At 39.6% G+C, this 19,596-nt stretch overlaps 1 protein-coding gene across 3 annotated transcripts in view; it reads right to left on the reverse strand.

Moving 5' to 3' along the window:
• The window catches only part of ptpn11b (protein tyrosine phosphatase non-receptor type 11b), a 34,871-nt gene extending 17,572 nt beyond the window's left edge, over window positions 1-17,299 (reverse strand). For 2 of the 3 annotated variants that reach the window (XM_031736114.2, XM_031736113.2), the window contains exons 1-2: window positions 17,149-17,299; window positions 3,349-3,471 (exon numbers count right to left, since the gene is read on the reverse strand). In XM_031736114.2, coding sequence (XP_031591974.1) covers window positions 3,349-3,471; window positions 17,149-17,162 — 137 coding nt within the window. In that variant the 5' untranslated portion in view covers window positions 17,163-17,299. Of the gene's footprint in view, window positions 1-3,348; window positions 3,472-9,248; window positions 9,338-17,148 lie in introns of those variants that run through there. The other variant, XM_031736115.2, reaches the window with a different exon arrangement.
• Window positions 17,300-19,596: the final 2,297 nt, after the last annotated feature.

The following is a 19,596-nucleotide window of genomic DNA, read 5'->3' on the forward strand; positions in this document are numbered from 1 at the left end:
CGGTTTACATTGAGGGAACCAAGTGAAAGCACAAACACATGATTTGCAGTTCCTCTACATCTGATCACCACATTGTTAAACTGCAGCTTATTAACAACCAGATCACATCTATGTACTGTATTAGTCTCCATATTCTAGCCACACCACTGCATAAAAGTGAAGGGTTGTTTTATAAAATATAAATAATATATAAATCAGCTTTTCTAAACTAATACACTGACAAGATGAAGTCCACAAAACACAGACAACTGAGAAATTGACTACTTAAAAACCACATACTTATCCATCTGCAAAGCCTAGGACATAAATTATTGCTTGTTTGCCCTAAAGCTATTCCAAGCAATATTTTTGCACTAATAGATCCTGACACCTCTGAGAAATCTCTTTTAAAGTACACTTATCAACCTGAAGTTGATACAGTTTTGGCCTCTACTTTAGTTCCCCTTTATGTGTTTTTCAGTAAAACTACACCTTGTTAACCTGACTTCTAAAAGAAAAAAAAAAATTTCAGTAATTAAGCATCTTCTACATCTCGAGACTGTCCCAACAGAGAAACAAAACAAAACCCACCACAGCAGAGTGACTTCTAACAACTGAGAAACCTGCCCATCAGCCTACATTTTCATAAGCAGGCAATGATATCCAAGCTCAAAGACAACTGCTAATATTTGAGCATATGGACAACAATCATTTCTTCTACTGGCAGTTCGTAACAGCTATCGCGGGACTAAACAATAGCTGTACTTCCACTGCAATTAGGAAGGTGAAGTCTAAACACGAGCTGAGGAAGTAAGCATCAATAATTCACGGGTAGACAGCATCTTTGTGGTATTGTATATGGAAATGCTAAAAACAGCTCCGACAGCAGTCGCGGCTGTAGCGTCACTCTCTGAAAAAGACACGCAGGTCAGCACAAACTTTTAAGTCTCCACTATTAACTGAGGGTGTTAAACTAGGCAATCTCATGAAGTGAGAAATAACATTCATACTGAGACATGCTGAAAAGATCGTTTTCCCCACGCTGACTAAATGTAGTGTGAATATTTTTCTTCTGCAAATGCAGTTAAAATTCACAGATTGGTATCCACAACAATAAATGGTGAAATGCTACTTGAACTTGACTATAAATAGCATGAATGCAGTGGAAACACATCTGAGTAAACTCAGGCTAGAATTACATAACACAGAAGCTTGAAGAAAATCCAGTCGCTCTCTGTGGTAATCTGCCCTGCAAAAATTCTCTCTCAAGATTGCCCTTAAAATTTCTCCTTGAGTTCTTTAGAGGCTATAAAGAGCATGAAAAATGACAGAAAACTTGACCAGACTTTTCTCCTTATAAAGTTTGCCTCGTATATAAATTAAGGCCAAACTTTTTCCATCGCAAACTTTCTCCATCTTTGAATTTTCTGAAACTCTGAGCTGATTACATTTTCAAAACCCTCAAAGAGCTCTTATTAGCGTTTTAGACTTCAGAGCGGTGGCTGTGTCCGACCCCCTCCTTCTTATGTTCACCTCGTGGAGCAGAGTAAGGAGAAAGGGGAGAAACGAGGAGATGATGTTCGGGGGGAAAGATAAGCAGGGAGGGAGGGACGGACCTCAATATTCATATAGTTATAGATGCCAAGACTGACTATTAAGATAATCAGACATGAGTCATAATGGCCTTTCCAGGCAGCTACATTTGGTTCTCTCTTTTTTTTGGTGCGATTCATTTAAAAGTTATTTACTCGTAATAATGCTGTAAAAGGCCTACACCACACATCAGCTACAAAGCTAGCACAAGCTTCAATAGTCATATTTTTTTAATAAACACATTGATAAAATAAACCTTTATTTCCATTTCTAATGTTTTCTGGATTATTTAATAATGTTTTTATGTTTTGGATGAACATTAAGTGAAACAATTCACTCAGTTTCATACTTTTTGTGGATTGCCTTCAACACAGAGTATAGTGAGATCAGTAGGTGGCAAACTAGCCCAAGCAAAAATTGAAGTTTGAATCACTCACTTTTTAGGGTTTTCATTTGTAAAAGCAGCATTTTTTTTTTTTTTTTTTTTTTTTTTTTTTAAATTGTAAAGTGTTTTTATTGTGATGTTACACAGACTCTTCCTTGCCCTTAGTTCAAAGTGACCTACCTTCCATAGCAGGTGGTGAGGCTCTGCAGCTTGCCCACTTGACCTCTTTGTGCATACATCTGTGTTTAAGTCTGTCAAGATCACAAGCTGCGGCTACAACTTACTCCACCGACCTTCCTGTGTGTGACATTTACTACAACCTCACCGCAAACACAAACCACAGGCAGCGAAGGTCAAAACCTTAATAGGCCCCTCACTCTTTAACATCATTTAAAAGCCACTGCCTGTCTAACTACCCCGTTTCCCTTTCATCTGTTTTTCTACATTTCATTCTCCCTCTTACTCTCACACACTCTCCCTTGCCTAATGTTACTATGCCAGCTACAGTCACAGTAACAAATGCGTCTGGGCTTTCTTCCAGGAGCTTGGCCGACTGATCCATCTCTTAAAAGCTTCCGTTGCCAAGGAAGAGCCACTCTTCAAACTCTCTCTTCTTGTGTCTCAGTTTGTTTCCTGCTCTCCGTAATCACCACAGCATGTAGTGCACAGTCTATTTACCAGAAACTCCACACCACACACACACACACACTACACACAGTGGTTCTTAAAGAGATTAAGAGAAATAAGGCGTGAGTGACAAGTTTTAGTGAACACTTTTCTGTGCTTGTCTAACTCACTTTATTTTAAGCCTGCTATCCAAAATTAAGATTTTCTGGTTGTGTAGTGTCAAAATTGACAAAAATCACACCATGGAAAAGTGTTATCCAACATGTTCTTAGAAACACTTGCGCAAAACAACTCCCGTTTGATACAATTTCTCTACCCACAGGCGAAATGTGGAGTCACTTGCTGAGACACCAGTTTCTGAGACTCTTCTCAGAAAAGCCTCGTCTCTCCTGAGAAGTAAACGTCCTACATTTTTCAGACCAGCACAGTGTTACGTCTTATTCTCAGGCTGAAAACTGACCAGACCAATTCTCGCTGAACTGAGCACCTTACCTTTGCACTCCTGAGGTTTGTTTGTGTAATTTTTGATCATGTGGTCACTCAGGCTTGGTTATTTTTAGACATGGCTAGATTGCCTTTAAATCACTGTGCATTTCCTCCATAGCCCTCGTCAAACACCATATACAGTGTTTTCCATAGATAATCACTTGCCTCTCTAATCAACCAAGTAGCCTGTCGATATGACAGGAGACCCATGCATTTGAGGATTTAACTTGGTACTGTTGAGAACACTGAGGCTAAGTGGGGAGCGTAGATGCATTTACCTGACAGAGAGGGTAAAATCCCCCGGGTTGCTCTTGCTCGGCCGGGCCAGAAAACTGCCGTGGACTCCCCGGGTCAACAGGAGCTGCTCTGCCTCGATTCCGGTAACGTTGGGGTGAAACCACCTAAATATTTGTGCACAAAGAAATGGCAAAAAACAAAAGACTAATCAGTGCATATATAACTGCCATACATATTCGAGTATTTAAAAAGATACAAAGTCTTTTTACATCAAAAACGTTGATGGACTTGCAGTGCTTTACCCCCATTGGTGTACAGACCGGTTATATAGAGTGGTCATAATGGATTTACTGTAAAACCGGCTTTTGCCTACAACAGTTTATACAACACTGTACAAAAGCTCTATTGATTAAATCAGCTATGTTTTATATGATTGCTATCTGCCATCATGACACTGGAGGACTAGCATACAGCGTGCCTTATTTAAAAAGTAAACGTTCTTCCTTGATGAGTCAATGAATACATACAAACTGTATGTCCTGTTCTGGTTTGAAAAGGAAGGACACCAACGTTTACAGTTCTGCAAAGCCAAAGCTAATAGTTACGCTTTACTTCCTCTGTTGCCAAACATGACAGGCAAATATTTATCCCGACCACTTCTCAGGTACAGCTAGAAAAAAATGATCATGAACAGTTTGGGTTCACCAGGATTGCAGAACTGATTTCTAACAGGACTACAACATGTAGTGTGGGCTTTACTTTCATATGGAAATAGTTTGGCTGAACACAAATACATGTACATTTAATGCCTATTGAACCCACTGGCTAATCAGTCAGTGAGCACACTGGAAAAAGTAAACTCCTGAAATTAGTGACTCATAAAACCTCCACTAATAACAACCACCACCACCACCACTGCTATCATCATCAGATGTTTCCTGTTGTTGCTTATGAAACCATTTCTGGGATATCTTGATTAAACACGCTTCTTCAGTTTATGTCCCCACCATGTGAACTGGGTTACGTTCAGGCTTAAGAGTCCAAACATTTTCTTCTTTTATAACCAATGTGTATTTGAAAAACGCTTTTAAGTTTTAATTACTAGTCTCGCTGCTGATTACAAGGCCGGAAGTATCCTCAAAAATCCTCAAAGCATGATGCGTCCTCCATCTTAGGATGAGATTTGAGTGTTAATGTGTAGCACAACTTCAACTTTCTCATCTGTTAATGGAACAAAGCCAAGAAATGTATGAAATAAGCCAGTTTATTTCAAGAGAGGGGTGATTTCCTTTATAGGTTTTGTCTATCAAACATTTCTTATTCTCGTACTGAATATTCTCCACTTGTAGACAGTTTGCCTTTTTCTTAGCGATTAATATGTGGGTTGTTAGAAATGCATTTGCAGCCTTTTGCAGTTGTGCATTTCAATAACGTTTCATCTAATACCTGTGAAAGCTGTGATCGATGCACCAAACCTTCTTGTTGTTAAGGAAAGCAGACTTTATAAACAAATGAAAAATACAACACCTTGTGTGTCATTAGTATTAAAGAGGCAGTGAGAAGGTAGTGCTGTAATGTCCCAGTGAATGGCTGTATATCAGCTGTGTGGATTTAGAGCCCATGTTTAAGCAGGGATCATTGGGTTAAACCTCTCCAACTACTGTGTGCCATTGCCGGCTAATCCAATGCACCACTAGCCATCCAGGACTGCATTATTGTATCAAAGTACAGCGAGCTGACAAAACTGACATGAAATAGAATAAGTAAACAGTATTTTGTGGTCCATCATGGGTGACACAAAAATTTGCAGTGGTTCAGTGACATAATCACTTTTATAAACAGGCTCCAAAAACCGTGCCGTTTTCAGAAAATGTCAACACATTTGGCTCTCCAAACTTCACTGATAACGTCATTCTCTTCCTATAATACATGAAATTCATTTCTCAGCCCACAAACTACTACTACATGATCAAAGGTTGAGCAACGAAAACTGGCACACAGGTACATCTGAAGAATCTCATCTGGATCAGATATTTAAAAAAAAAAAAAAACTTTCCAAAGCAAGTATGAATCCTAAAATAAAAAAGGCATTTCACAAAAGTGTCACATGGATATATTAATGTTAACGCACTGGATCCAAGACTTCAGGTAGCCAAGTAATTGAAAAATGGTGATATCCATCACACTTCTTTGTTAATATATATTAATCTCTGTTCTGTAGTTCAAGTCCCAGCAGACAATCTTTCAGTGCTATATTGTCAAAGGAGACATTTAAGAGTTAAGTCCTCCGAGAGAAACAACAGTGTCAAAACAGAGACCTCGTTACTTAAAATAAAGTGAAACAGATTTATACACATGAATAAATTACCATTATTGTGCACATGATCTGGCACTTGGCAACAGTATAACCAAGACTTCCGGGCGCGACACCAAAGGTTGTATATTAATACTTTGAAAACCAAGTGCTCTTCGCTCCCCCTGCACACACAGAATATGAATTGGACAATCATTTAACAGCATTATTTCCTCCCCCCCCCCCCTTTTATTTCTAGTTCTGACAAAATCGCCATGAAATAAAGGACTGGTGGGAGGAAAAAAAGAAAAGAACGCAAGGTCAGATTAATGAACGAGTTAAAACTCTTCCTTTTTCACAAATAACCTTTAGCTGCAGCCTTCAACTGCGCCTGTGAGAAAAATGCAATTCAACAACACCAGAAAACAGACTTCGTCAACAATGACCTACAGACCAAATGAGTCATGGAAAACATGCATTTCACATCCTAAATGATAGCCTTTCACCACAAGCCCCGACATATTACAAAAGCTTATTATTGATTAACATAACCCAGTGGAGAGTAGGCAGCGGGCAACACAAGAGCGCCTTCATGAAACTCACACTGAGAAGATAATATCTGAAAGCTTTAACAGCGGGCGAGCATTTAGGCGTTGCCGTTTTTGTACACTGTATGACACAAACCCATGACAGTAGGATAAAAATAAAACTCATGTGTCAGCTCAGCAGATCTTGTGTCACCTCAGAGCAGCAAATACACATGAGAATACTTTTGTGGTCACTGCTATTGCAGGGTCTGAATCTCAGCTCGAGTTATGCGACGCAGTGCTTTCTATTAATTTCCTTAATAACTTGAAACCATGGTAACGAGGACAGGTAAGCCTGCTCTTGGGGCTTTAGGCTCTTGGGGCTTGAGGAGAAAAAAAGTATCAAATTTAATAAATTTTAAAAAGGATGAAATTCCCTTTATACACAGTCTTAGAGATTGATTTTTATTTAAGTCACGAAGCGAAACTGACAGCATCTACATCACAGAGTAGCCTGACCTGCTTTGACAGTGGAGAAACATGAGAAGAGTGTGGGAGAGACAGGTGGGGTGAGAAGCAGACAATACAGGTGCAGGGGTAATGATGCCAAATGTAAGGGCATGATAAATGACAGAAACTAACAACCTTGTTGTTGTTGTTGTTGTTGTTGTTGTGTGTGTGTGGGGCGGGGAGGTTCTTGGATGTAAACAGACCAGTATGACATAAAAACCTAAAATGTGGTTCATCTGAATTCATGTGAACAGAGACTCGTGTCCAGCGAAAATGAGACTGAGGCCAAGACCTGAACCTGACCATTTGCAGCTAACAGACCACACCAGCCATCTGACAGACATCTGACCCAGACTAAACCTGGCCTCCCTCTTTAAACTTTACCAGGGGGCAAAGCAGCACTACAACAGTTTCATGCTAGCAAACAGATTATAGGGGAGACTTTACAACCAACTTGGAAATGTTTACATGAGGATTTGTCATAAATACGTTCAAGAGTAGAGGGTGAACTGCACAAGGAATTCCTTGTAGCATTAAATATCTCTGAAAGCCTATTGGGGATATTAAACATGGACAGACAGGAAATGACTCAAAGGCAGTGGGAGACTGATAAAAGTAATATCTGAAATACTTAATGTAGCACATTCATGTGGCCGAGTATTTTGTCTCCAGATAGTAAAAAAAAAAAAAAAAAAAAAATGAAAAAAAATGTGACATGACAACTGGTTGTGTGTGAAGACAGCCAAAAACAGGAAAACTGTTACGGGCAACACAGTAACGATATTCCCTTTTAAATATAATCACACTTTCAGGCTAAAAGAGCCTATTGAAGAATTGTCCTTTGGGCATTGTTTAAGGTTAATTGTCATTTTTGCTATCCTCCATACATGTTTGTCATTTACTGTTCAATTCAACAAAAGGTTGTTAGAACAAAACCTCAAAAAGACTGCCTAATTACCAAGTTCTTTAATGTTTTTGGTACTGATGATGAAACACAGCACTGAACTGTTATGGTTGAATTTAGTCTAATAGATTCTTTTTTAAACTTTAAATATATAAATAACAATATAAAAACTAAATACATACAGTTCTCTGAATTATTTAGGCAACTATAGTAAACATACATTCAGAATCAATGCAATGACCCATTTATATGGATTAAATGTTACACACAGGGAAGACAGCTAAGGTTAAGACAGCACCTAGTCTCGAGACTGATCGACTCTTCCAAGCATCTTTGAGAACACATCAGGGGACCTCACTACACATATAGTCTTTTCCACACAAATATTACTTTGCAAGGCTGTGTAAGTATGTATGGTGACTTATTTTAGGATTTTATTATTTCTTATTTCTTTGGCCATCTAAGAGTGCAATTGATAATTTGGATAATTCCCCCCACCCCCACTCGTTTTCAATATTCAGCTGCCCCTTTAGTGAGTCTCTCATCCTACTGTTAGTCTCCAGCTTCACCATATTGAACTACAGCTGGTGACAACAGCCTTTATTCTTCCCTGGGGATCCGCTTAGAGGGCAACTCTAACCAGAAACTGCAGCAGGCTGAGAATTGGTTCATATATTGCTACAGAGGCTGTAGAGCAGAACAAGAACGACAGTGGTCAGCTGGAGTCCAAGTTGCTGGAGGCCATCAAATGTAATGTAAAGTAAATGTAAGTGTGACTCACTTGACAGCTTAATATTTAATAATAATTTCAGAAAGTGCAGGTGTAAATATTTCATCTGTAACTCAAGCTTTCATTATTTTGTCACAAATTAGATTCCTTTAATTTTTTTATTTTTGCGTGCTTGAGTGCGCTGGTAATTTTCCTTCTGCCATGAGAGTAAATTATTCGCAAGAGCATTTAACCAAACATTTTTGTATCATATCACGGTACTTATTTAGGGATGGGAACAGTTACAAGCAGAGCCGGCCAGTGCCTTTAGGTTACTAGAACGAGGAGCCAATAACAGGTCATGGGTGTCAGGTGGTGGACAGATTTGTGGTATTGTTTTTAATCCTATGCAGATTTATACTGAAAATAAAATCAGTGGGACACAAATATCTTATGTCATTAATCCATTTCTAATCCATCAGAGCATGTCTGCAACTCCACAAGTTATCACAACAACAGAAATGGGCTGGACCAAATATCGCTGACAACAGGAGCAATTACAGCACACTGTTCACTGTGCCAGGTTTACAGAGGCAAGAGTGCACCTCCCCCTCTGTGCTAATACAAAAAAAAAAAACCCCCAAAACAAAAACAAAAAACCAAGACACAAACAATTCAACACCATTTGTAACAACTGGAGTGTACTTCTACCCTCTTACACTGACACATGACACATTGCATCAGTTATGTCAAGGCAATATTGCATTTGTATGCACACATTAAAAAATAAAAGTTATTAACTGCCAGGTCTCCACATGCTTTCAAGTTTCCATGTTATACTTAAACTCTTTCTTCAATGCATTTAATTAATAAAAAGTATAGAATTAAAGGCATTATTAAAAGGAAGAGGATGTGCTAAAGCAGGGTTAGGGGCATACCTATTGAAAACAAAAAATAAATAATACAAGACAAGCTGAATGGGATCATTTCTGCCCTACCTCACCATTGTGGTCGAAGCTTGACACAGCCCCTTGCTTCAGCAGCCTCAGAGCTTAGTAATCCAGCACTGGGCACTGTTACACAAGGGAGGGTGGGAGGGAGAGAAGGAGATATAGAGACGAAAGCGGGAAGGGTGGAGGGGTGCTTGTAAAAGTGTTACTGGGTTAGACTGAGTGAGACAGAGACGACAGAAGTGGAGGGGGTGCTTTGTAAGAGTGTGTGAGAGAGAGAGAGAGTGAGAGAGATAATGTGCAGGAGGAAGAGCAGACAAGGGGGAGGGGGGCTTTAATCTGGGATTTGGATGAGCGTGAGCGGGCCTGATACCAGCACCCGTCAGTGCTATCAGCAGCCCCACCTCCCCACCCCCTCTTCCCTCCTTTGCCACCTTAGATGAACGTGACAGGCACTAGCTGACTGGTAAACCACCGTCTGCCGTTCTCCCTTCAGTCTCACTTTCTCTGCCCCAGTTGTACCCTGAGAGGTCAGAGGGTCTCACGCTAAAGCTCACTCTGATCCTAAAGCTAATAGAGCCTTCTCTGGCTACGGGGTCCTTACCATCTTGTCCGAGGCTAAATACAACAGCTGTGTTGCCTGTGCCTGGAGATTAAACATGCCGTAGTTACACCAGATCATAGTTAGTCATCGCCAAGCTAAAGCCCTCAATCCAGCCAATTCAGCAGTATGCCATTAGCCTATTAATTTTGCATGGGTGGGTTAGGAAGCTTTACACATGAGTTAGAAAATAAATGCAGAGAACAAAAGCTGCAGTTCACCTCTTAACTACCTCACAGTGAATTTTAGATTTTACAACAATCTGAAAGGACCTGTATAATCTGACTGAATCTACTTTAATTATTATCAATCTAGTATCTTGCCAAATACTATGATGAATGCAAACTACTTGGGGTTAAACAATAACCACCTAAAGAGTGACTAATAAAACAAAGGACCTGTAACCACATAAGCTGCTTTGGGAGTTTGTAAAGATCATCCCAAAGACAAATTCATACTTTGCTCTGCTCACAGTGTATGTAGGATATACAGTCAGAGCTATAAATGTGTGTGCAAAAACTACACACCATGGGGTTAGGTAGTCTAGTAGAAAACCACAGAATCAGAGCTGCCCAATTTATCTCATGAGATCCTAGTATTACTTTTCTTCTGATGTCCATAGATTCATGTTAAGTTTGAAGCTTTAAAATGTACAAATGAAAGCATTGAATTACAGACAGACTAGTAGAATAATTTGCAATAAAGGCCACTTTAACTGATATTAAAACTGACAATTAAAATGTTCATCTTTATACTTTATGCAATGCTAATTCCCTGCTTTAAAAAAAAAAAAAAAGTATGTAGTGGCCAAATCATTACAGCACACATCTAAACTCGAGAGACTACTTCAAAGCAACTCCCCTGCTAATGAAAACGATGGCCCAAAAATTATGTTGTTTAAGATGAATTTATGTAGGAGTGAATTCTGAGAAGTCTTGAAAGCAAACTCAACAGCATGCTGTGTCTATAAAGCCTTATCCATATTCTCTACCAGCCTCGGTTCATGACTACAGGAGTGACTCAGGGCTTTCCAAGAATAGGATTGCCTTTGACAACCACCAGGCGCCCCATTTCCCTGCATCTGGCCTTGGGCAGTGAGAAGAGGAGATACAACACAATGAGTATGAGATTTCAAATAGTCTGGTATATATCTGACGAGATGTCGACAGGAAAGTAGAGGAAAAAAGTGGTGGTACTGTGGGAGAGACAGGGGCAGCTGGGAGCTGCAGGTTAAGCCTTGGGCAGCGTGTGGGGAAACAAGCCTAGTGTGCATCCAGCCACCACTCTATCCTCTTACATAATGTCTCAAGTTCAATATAGCCCTGGTCGGCTATTTAAAGCATGCCTGTCTAGGCCTGCTGACAAAAAGGTGATATACTTAGTAGCCACAGTGCAGCATGAAAGCCTCTGCTAGGACTATATTGGTCACAGACAAGCCTGGGGTGTGGATTTTGGTAACACTGCAGTTATTTTTAGCCCTGCTGATGATCTGGAGTATTTACATGAGGTGAAAAACCCACTTCAATAATTCCCTTCTGTGTAGAACGAGTCCTTCAGTGTAGCAGAACACACAGAATAAGAAAAACTGTGCCCACGTATGAATTAAAAAAAAACAAAACTGCAACATTACTTACTGATTACAAAATAACCAGTTGTGATAAGCAAAACTGTTAAAAATAACTGAGGGCAATCATAATTCTCCAAGCACGCAAAAACAAGTTATACTGTAGCACAGAGGATAGAGTTGTGGCTTTTACATCAGCTAAATAGGACCTGGGAAGCTCTCGGTAAAAGCACCGAACATTAGTGGTTAATCAATAACTTGTGTTTTTTTCCACAGACATATCCAAGCTTCTTTTTTAAACCATATAGAAATCACAGAAGCAGATATGGAAGGCAATTACTATAATCACTACATGCCAGATTTGTCACTCTGAACGACAAACAAAATATGCAGAAAAATCAATTCTAAATGCCTCACTTTTTATCTTTAAATAACAAAATGGTAATATAAAATGGTTTATGAGATATTCTCTCTCACGCTACTATAAAAGCAAACAAATTTAAAGGGGCTTAACAGTTTATAAGGTACTGCTCATTGGCTTGCTTTAGGCATTTATTCCAGAGGAAAATGTTATCAATCACAAGCTTATCATTTAATGCAAATGCAGCCTGTGCTGATACTTTGCTAAGATTTTCTGCACCTCATTTTACTATGCAAAACTCAGGGAAATTCTAGTTTAAATGTAATTCATGTTTAAGACCTGTAAGCTTGAAATAGGTTGGCGGTTAACACTACATAAATTCATATTGCTCACATGGCTTTCTGCATGTTTTAATCCACATTTGCTAATGTTCTGCATGTCTAACAGACAGGATCACTTGGCTGATAAGAAAATTGGTAACTGGCTGATATACTCAGTTTGAAATCTGTCCAAATTAAGACCAGAAAAGCTAACACGGCAGCAATGAACAGACATGTAGCATTCATCTTTCTATCAAATCACCAGTTTGCTAAAGTGTCAATGTGAAAAGTTAGTTAGATGGTTAATATTAGTCAGAGGGGAGTCACTGACTAATCTTCTCCAGCTTACCTTTTACCACAGATAGCACTTTTTAACTGAACCATATTGAGATAAGCCTGACTAATATTCAAAGTCAGCTATCTACAGAGAGAAGTGGTAGCGGTGGTATTAACCTGATCAAAGCTGAGCTCGGATTTGCACAACTATGAGTCTGGGAGGAATGAGGTTCTGATACGTTAGACATAACATCTCCCTTCTGCTTTTTAAGCAGGTTACCCTTAAACGTGGAATTCAAAGACCGCAGGCATGTAATGTTTTGTCTAGTGTAGTCTATTAGCATTGTTTTGCGCCTGAATAAATGAATAAAATAAAAGCATGTATCTGGTTTTAAAGCAAAAAAAAAAAAAGTGTGTTCAGAGCACTCATGGAAATGTTGGCAGTGCTATCTTATTCCTCCACATGGGCTGTTGTTTTCCTGTCGGCTTATCGAAAAAACTGACTCACTGTTCTCAGCTGGTCAAATGAGTTTCAGTGACAGACGAGGTCTGTTCCATAAACAAAAGAGGGGCAGAGGTGGTTTCCAATAGTGGAAAGAGTTTGCAACACAGACGCAACTGGCAAAACAGAAATGGAAGTGCGATGTAAAGTGATTCATCATTACATCTTTCTCTGGGCCCACAGTTATGCTGAACTCATTACAATGCCTTATGATTGTTAAATTTATGGTACAGTCACAATGAGGGACAGTACAGATTGTTCCTTTATGATTTAACCGCCACAGACCTGCAGTGAAATAATAACAAAATACATGGAAACTCCAGACCTCCGCAATATTATGATGAACTAAAACCCTTCCTGAAATGGGGTGTCGGAGTAATATCATCAACAACAGAGTGGGTTGGTTAGATGGCACGTATTGTAGTATTGTTCCCCTGTGGTATTTCAGCTCAGGAAGTTTAGAACAGAGCTGCAGAGCAACAGTCATACGTGGCTCAACCAGCGGCAAGGCATAGAAACTGGCAGAGATAAAAACCGCTTTAACCTGAGCTCAGTGCTTTCTTCTCCTTCCTCTTAGCCTGGTGGCAGTGACCTCTAGAGAAATTGGACTTAGTTGCCTGAAAACTAAGTGTCCACTAACTAACAATTGTTCATTATGAGTTTTGCTAATGTCTGTAAAAAGAACTTGGCTGCATGAAAAATAATGAACTTGAGCCTAAAACAGAAATGACAGCATTTTTCCCCCACCCGTGTCGACTGAAGAAATTAACTGGCTAGCACTACTGAAATTTTAGAGCATCGCTAGACACAATCTCAAATGTTGCTGTGACAACATCATCTATCCAAAACTAATTTAATCCAGTAATCCGAAGCATATTCAGTGTTTGGGATAAGAGTTAAATTTTAAAGCGAGTTACCAAACTATTACTTGTCTTTTGGTTCCATTTTAACTTGCAGACGATGTTCATCTACTTTAAGTCTCCATGTGCGAACATGTTTGGTTAAGCTCTTCATGTGTTTATTCAAAACCAAATAAATAAAGAGGGGGACACATCAAACTGAATGGACTCGCCAACATGACCGCAACAGTTTGATAAATAGATAAGCTACTTTTCCAAGTTTACCATAGATTTCAATTTTACTAAAATGCTTATGCAAAGCTGAGACAAACACTGCACTATTATAAACAAAACCGTGCACGGTGTGTGTATATTCTCATACCAAGCTCTAACTAGAACTACAAGTGCAAGGGATGCAGGTGCTGCAACATCACCACCGCCATATTTTATTTAAGCAAAAGTTCAACTGTAATGGCTTGTAAATAATATATACTGAAGCATATAGTAGCAGTATGGAACGTGAGTGAATATGAAACAAAGCATTAGACAGTTGGCCAAAGAATGAAAAGGCAAACTGTACACAGCTTTAACTCAGGTATGTTTCCACAGATCAGAGCAAATTTATCTTGTAGTGGCACAGAAAATTATTCACGCTTTTCTACCTGAAAACCTGCGTAACTCAGCTTCAAGCTGTTCAGCCAGACCTCTGAAGAAAACCAGTTGTAACTTCCTGCTCACCAGTTTCTTTTAAAAGGCTACTCATGACCTATAAGGCTTTCCATGGCCCGATGCCAGAGTACAGCAATGAACTCTTAATTCCTTACTATCCAAAAAAAAGCCTCTTAGATCTGCTGGGCTAGTTCTGCTAGCCGTTCCAGAGTCCACATTAAGGTCAAAGGGTGACACAGTGTTTGCTGTACTGGCACCTCCACTTTAATGCAGTCTTCCAGTTAGTTTTCAATCTGCCGGCAGAGTTTCTGCTTTGAAATCCTATCTTACACAGTTTTTAAACACACTTGCCTTCTTGTTTGACAACAAGTTTTCTGTTTTCACAATACACCCATAATTTTTAGTTTATCTTTTTTTTTTACTTATTATTCTGCCTTTTGGATGTTTTGTAAAGTTATTTTATATGCTTAATTGTGTACTTGCATTCTGCTCATGTTTTTTTATTTTATTGATGGTTGTTTCTTACCGCTATGCTGCCTATGGAAAGCACTTTGTGTTTGCAGCTTAGAAAAGTGCTGTACAAATGAAGGAGCTGGCTGTTCCCTCATTTCCCAAGAGGTCGCCACAGCGGATGGATCTGCATGTTAGCACAGATTTTCTGCCAGATGCCCTTTCCAACACAACCCTCCCATCTCTCCGGGTTTGGGACCGGTGCTAGTAATACACTAACTCATGCCTTCCCAAGACTGGGTTTGTGTCTCCTCATAGTCTCGAACGGGGGATCTTTCAAGTGTAAATACATTTTCTTCATTTTGAAAGTCTGCCACCAATTTAACATGATCCAACCTATCAGTATCAACAGTAAAATCTAGCTGCGAACATTCCATTTTTTGATTCCACAACAGCCATCATGGGCAAACGCGAGGAAAAACAAAAATGTCAGCAGTCACCAGATAGATTCATTTCTCGATAGTATGTGAAATGCCTCAAAAATAACCTTAAGAAGAAACTGGAGAGGACCATCCATGAGCAAATCTAACACTAAAAAAACCCCAAATAAATAAATAAATTGCATACAATACACCCATTTGTTTTTATAGCCCTCAGTACAGCCTGCCTGCTGTAGCACTTAAGTCTTCCTGTCTCAAGCCAGACAAATCATTCAGGAGGATCTACAAATCATTACTAGTCCACAGATGTACATGTGATCTATATTACGGAGCCAAGGGCCCAAGGTTTTTTTTTGTTTGTTTTAAATAATACACTGTGACATGTCTGACTGAGTATTAATTCATGGAAAGCAGGCAATCCTGTCAGCATCAAACAGATTAGACTATAACAGTCGCAAAGATCATTACAGACAAATACTGTCAGTAAACTAACAACACACATGTGTACAATTCATGTACACATTATTAAATCCACTTAGTAATCATACCTGGCAAAACTCAACCTTTTGTTAGTTCTTTTTTTTTTTTTTTCCTTCAAAGTTTAGACACAGCACTTTGGTGAGCAGTTTCCTTACTAGTATCTCTCCATTTATTAACCCAAACTCCCACTTGCTGTCGTCTTATATCGTTACCATTTCCACTTCTTGCAGGATGTCACATTGTGATCTTACTGACTCTGAGGGAGTGTAGCAACAATTTCCTATATGTGTGAAGCCAATTTGTCTTATTGTGGACTGAACAACACCCAGATCTTTAGAAACATTTTTAGCCTTTTTCAGCTTTGTGAATCTTTTCTACAATCCTATGAAAGTGCTTCACAGGAACTGCACACCTTCCATGGCTTTATTTATAGGAAAGGACACCTCTAGCACAACTGGCACTTCCAATCTCGTTAATTAGAACACCTAACTCCATGTAGCTTTTAGAGAAGCTCTTAAAACAAAAGTTCACTTATTCTTCCTCAGTCTGCACTCCCAGTTATTACCAAGCGTGCGCAATAAAGAGATAAAAAGTGCGCTGGTATGTGTATTTTTAGTTTATTCAGACTGGCTCTGTCTACATTTGTGACATAGATAAAGATCAGACCAGATTTTATGACTAACTCGCGTAGAAATCACAGTTACTCAAAATGTGTCATAGGTGTTTCTTGGAAATCTGTAGTTTTGAAGAGTACCTGAACACTCAGGGACTCAAATCTGTGGTCACCCCAAGCTGACATAGCTTCATTTGATGGATTACATTCACAGGACACTAAACCAATTTATCCCACTGCGCAATCGGAAACAAAGAGCCATGAGTGAGGCCAAAAAATATGCGTTGTAAAAGACTTGCGTGAGGTGTTAAAAACTAAGGCAAGTGTTTGTCATAATATGAAATATTATAAGGATTTATTAATAAGGATTTGCTTTCTCAGAAACAAATGGAAAAAAAATAGTTTTAAAAACAAAATGAAAATGTAAATTACTATAAAACCCTGCTAACAGTAAGGTCCAGGCTTAGGAGCGTTATTTAACTGTAGCAGGTCACGAAATTTGATATAATTTCCTTTTTTTGTTTTAAACATTTCAGCATTTCCAGGCGGGTTAGAACAGTAAAATCGGTCTCATGTCTCAGAGAAAACTCACATTTAATACACAAGCCTATAATAGTTTCTTTGTATGTAGTTGGAAAGGCGAGGCATCAAGTAATAACGGGGTCTGTAGTACGAGGAAAAAAAAGTTTAGGCGCCGCTGCTCTCGAGCAGGCTGTCTCTCTATCGCTGACCGCTCGTGCAGTGATAATCTGAGAAGGCTCGCGCAGGCTCGCGCGGGCTGTGAAATATTACAGTGGGATTAGTGACAGTTTAAAAAGCAAACTCCAGCTCACCTGCGAGATGTCATAGCAGTCTCTGAAAGCTGTCAAGTGCCCTCAAACGTTCCCCTTCTGGCTCCGCGGAGTTGTTATGAACACTGAGAGGATCTGTTGAACCTGCGTGCTGGGCTACACATAACTACCGACACGCCTTCCGGTTTTTACCTTCAAAACAAAGGCCTCATTTAAGGGAGGGGGCGTAAAAGATAAACCCGGAGCGGATTCATTTTTGTCAGGCTCTTGAATGAATATTACTTTTGAATTGTAATTTTTTTTCGTCTTAAAAAAACTGAGATTTCAAGCTTCAACTTCTCTTGTTTAAAAAAAAATCCATTTATTTATTTATTTAATTATTCTACAAACTAATTCCGACAATAGTTTGTAGGTGTTTCTTTTGGGGGAGTAGATGTAGAAAGCTGTGTAAATGTGGTGCACACCAAACTTCACACTTTTCTCCCCTGACAAACTCCAACTTGATGTCATTTCAAGATCTTTTAGCCCCAGATTACAGTCTGGAGCTTATAACCAAAATTAGATCGTTAAATCCTCACTTCTGATTGGCTGAAACCGTGTGCGAGTTAAAAAACACCTAAAAGTTGCGCACCTGTTGCTACTTAACTGAAAGCAAGCGGCGTGTTTGCTGCTGTCCGCGGTCATTTCTGTGTCTCCATAGCTGCTTGTGCTAACTGTTAATGTTTAATATAATTATCAGTAGGAGGAGAGTGAAGCTGTAAAGTAACAATATAAAACGGAATTTTTTTAAACCAAGTTATTAGTAATCAACCCATTTTCTCTGCTCAACTGTAAAGCTCAGCTACTGTCTTCAAAGATAAAGCTTATCTATTTGTTTAGCATTAACATACAGATATACACACTTACATAAAGAATGGCAGTGCTGGTGGTGCAGGAGTGGAGTAGGCACTGAGGCAGAGCAGCATTGACGTCACCAGCCTGTGGTTATCAGTGGAGGTTAATCTACTAGGGATGGATGGGCTTATGCAATTGTCTGTGAGCCCACAGGCTTCGCATGTATGGATTTGCTTTTCCACTGTTTGACCCAGTGTTCTGCTGCAGCCTGCAGACAAACAGAGATGATAGAGTGGGAATTTCTCCTCTCTCTGGAATTTCTAGTAGATGTCTCTCTCTCTTCTCTGCCAGGTGCTGTGTGCTTCAGGCTGTATGAATGGGTTTGAACGCAGTTTATTGTTTAGGTGCGGTGATCAGTTAAAAATTATCCCGCCGTATGATGGGGAGGACATTACCTCCTGATCGATACCTTGGTGGAAATTGATGAAGACGCTGAGAAATAACTTGTTTTAGTGTTAAAAGTGAGCGAGAGTAACTTGAAAAACAAAGTCATTAGCATTTATTGGCTGGGATGCCCTTTGTATATTTTGTGCTGCACCTCCAGGCGCGTATTTTAGTAGACAAGTGGTAGAAATTGACTTTGGCTTCTGCATGTGTTGGAGAACACGATCATTCAGGCTTTAGAGTTTGTGTGTGATTTTTGTTGGGAGGTATTACAAATAGCTGCACTCATTCAGTTTTTATCACCCTGCAGACCTAGTGTCCTGTTGAATCTAGAGGGGGGTGTAAATGGACCTGAGAATACAAAGCCCAGTTTCCCTCGGGGCCTGGAAACCAGGATGTCCCCTCTACCCTGAGGCGGCTGCTTCTATATGCTAATGACCTTTGACCCCCATTTTTGCCTTGAGACTTGCAAATCTGCCTGCACAAAGATTGGAAGAAGTCTGGAAAGGCAAACAAAGAGGTCTTACACTGAGAGTGATGCAACTGGACAGCTGGAGCCCAGTCAGAGATAAAGAACTTTTATTACCATGTAGACATTAAAAAACAAAACAAAACAGAAAAACACAAACAAAACTGTAACCTTGGTGTTGGGAAGCCTTTTACACAGAGGGAAGAAGTGTTCGACTATGTCCCAAAACACAAATTTAGTCAGGATTTTTCAAAGAACAGCCTCTTCCGTCATGCCATGGTGTTTGGCTTAGGTATGATCTGATGAAATGCGTTCCACTCTGACCTTTGAACAAACTGCACTCCCCAACATGTGCTTAAAAAAAAAAAATCTGAAAATCCTCTGTCTACCTCCAAAGCTCTTGCTAAACTCGGCTCTTCTCAGAGCCACTCGGTTTCTCAACACTTTCATCAAACTGAGCTTCCTCCATCTCCTAGTTTCAGTGAATCCGTCTCCCTGGAAAGGTTTGAGCCGGAACTGTCCACGCCCCGCTCACTCCTCGGTGAGCCACCCGGGATCATCATTTAATTCCTTGTGTACATGTTCTGTTTTGTTTTGATTTAATTCATGGAAAGAAAAAAAAACCCTTTAATCAAACTACTTGCAGTTATTAACTCGAAAATGATCTTTCCCTCAGTAGGATCCCTCACTGGGCAAAACTATTTCATCCACAGCATTTCATATAGTTTTAATTAACACAAGAT

This window comes from Oreochromis aureus, linkage group 20 (genome assembly GCF_013358895.1).
Source record: "Oreochromis aureus strain Israel breed Guangdong linkage group 20, ZZ_aureus, whole genome shotgun sequence".
Taxonomy (NCBI): Eukaryota; Metazoa; Chordata; class Actinopteri; order Cichliformes; family Cichlidae; genus Oreochromis; species Oreochromis aureus.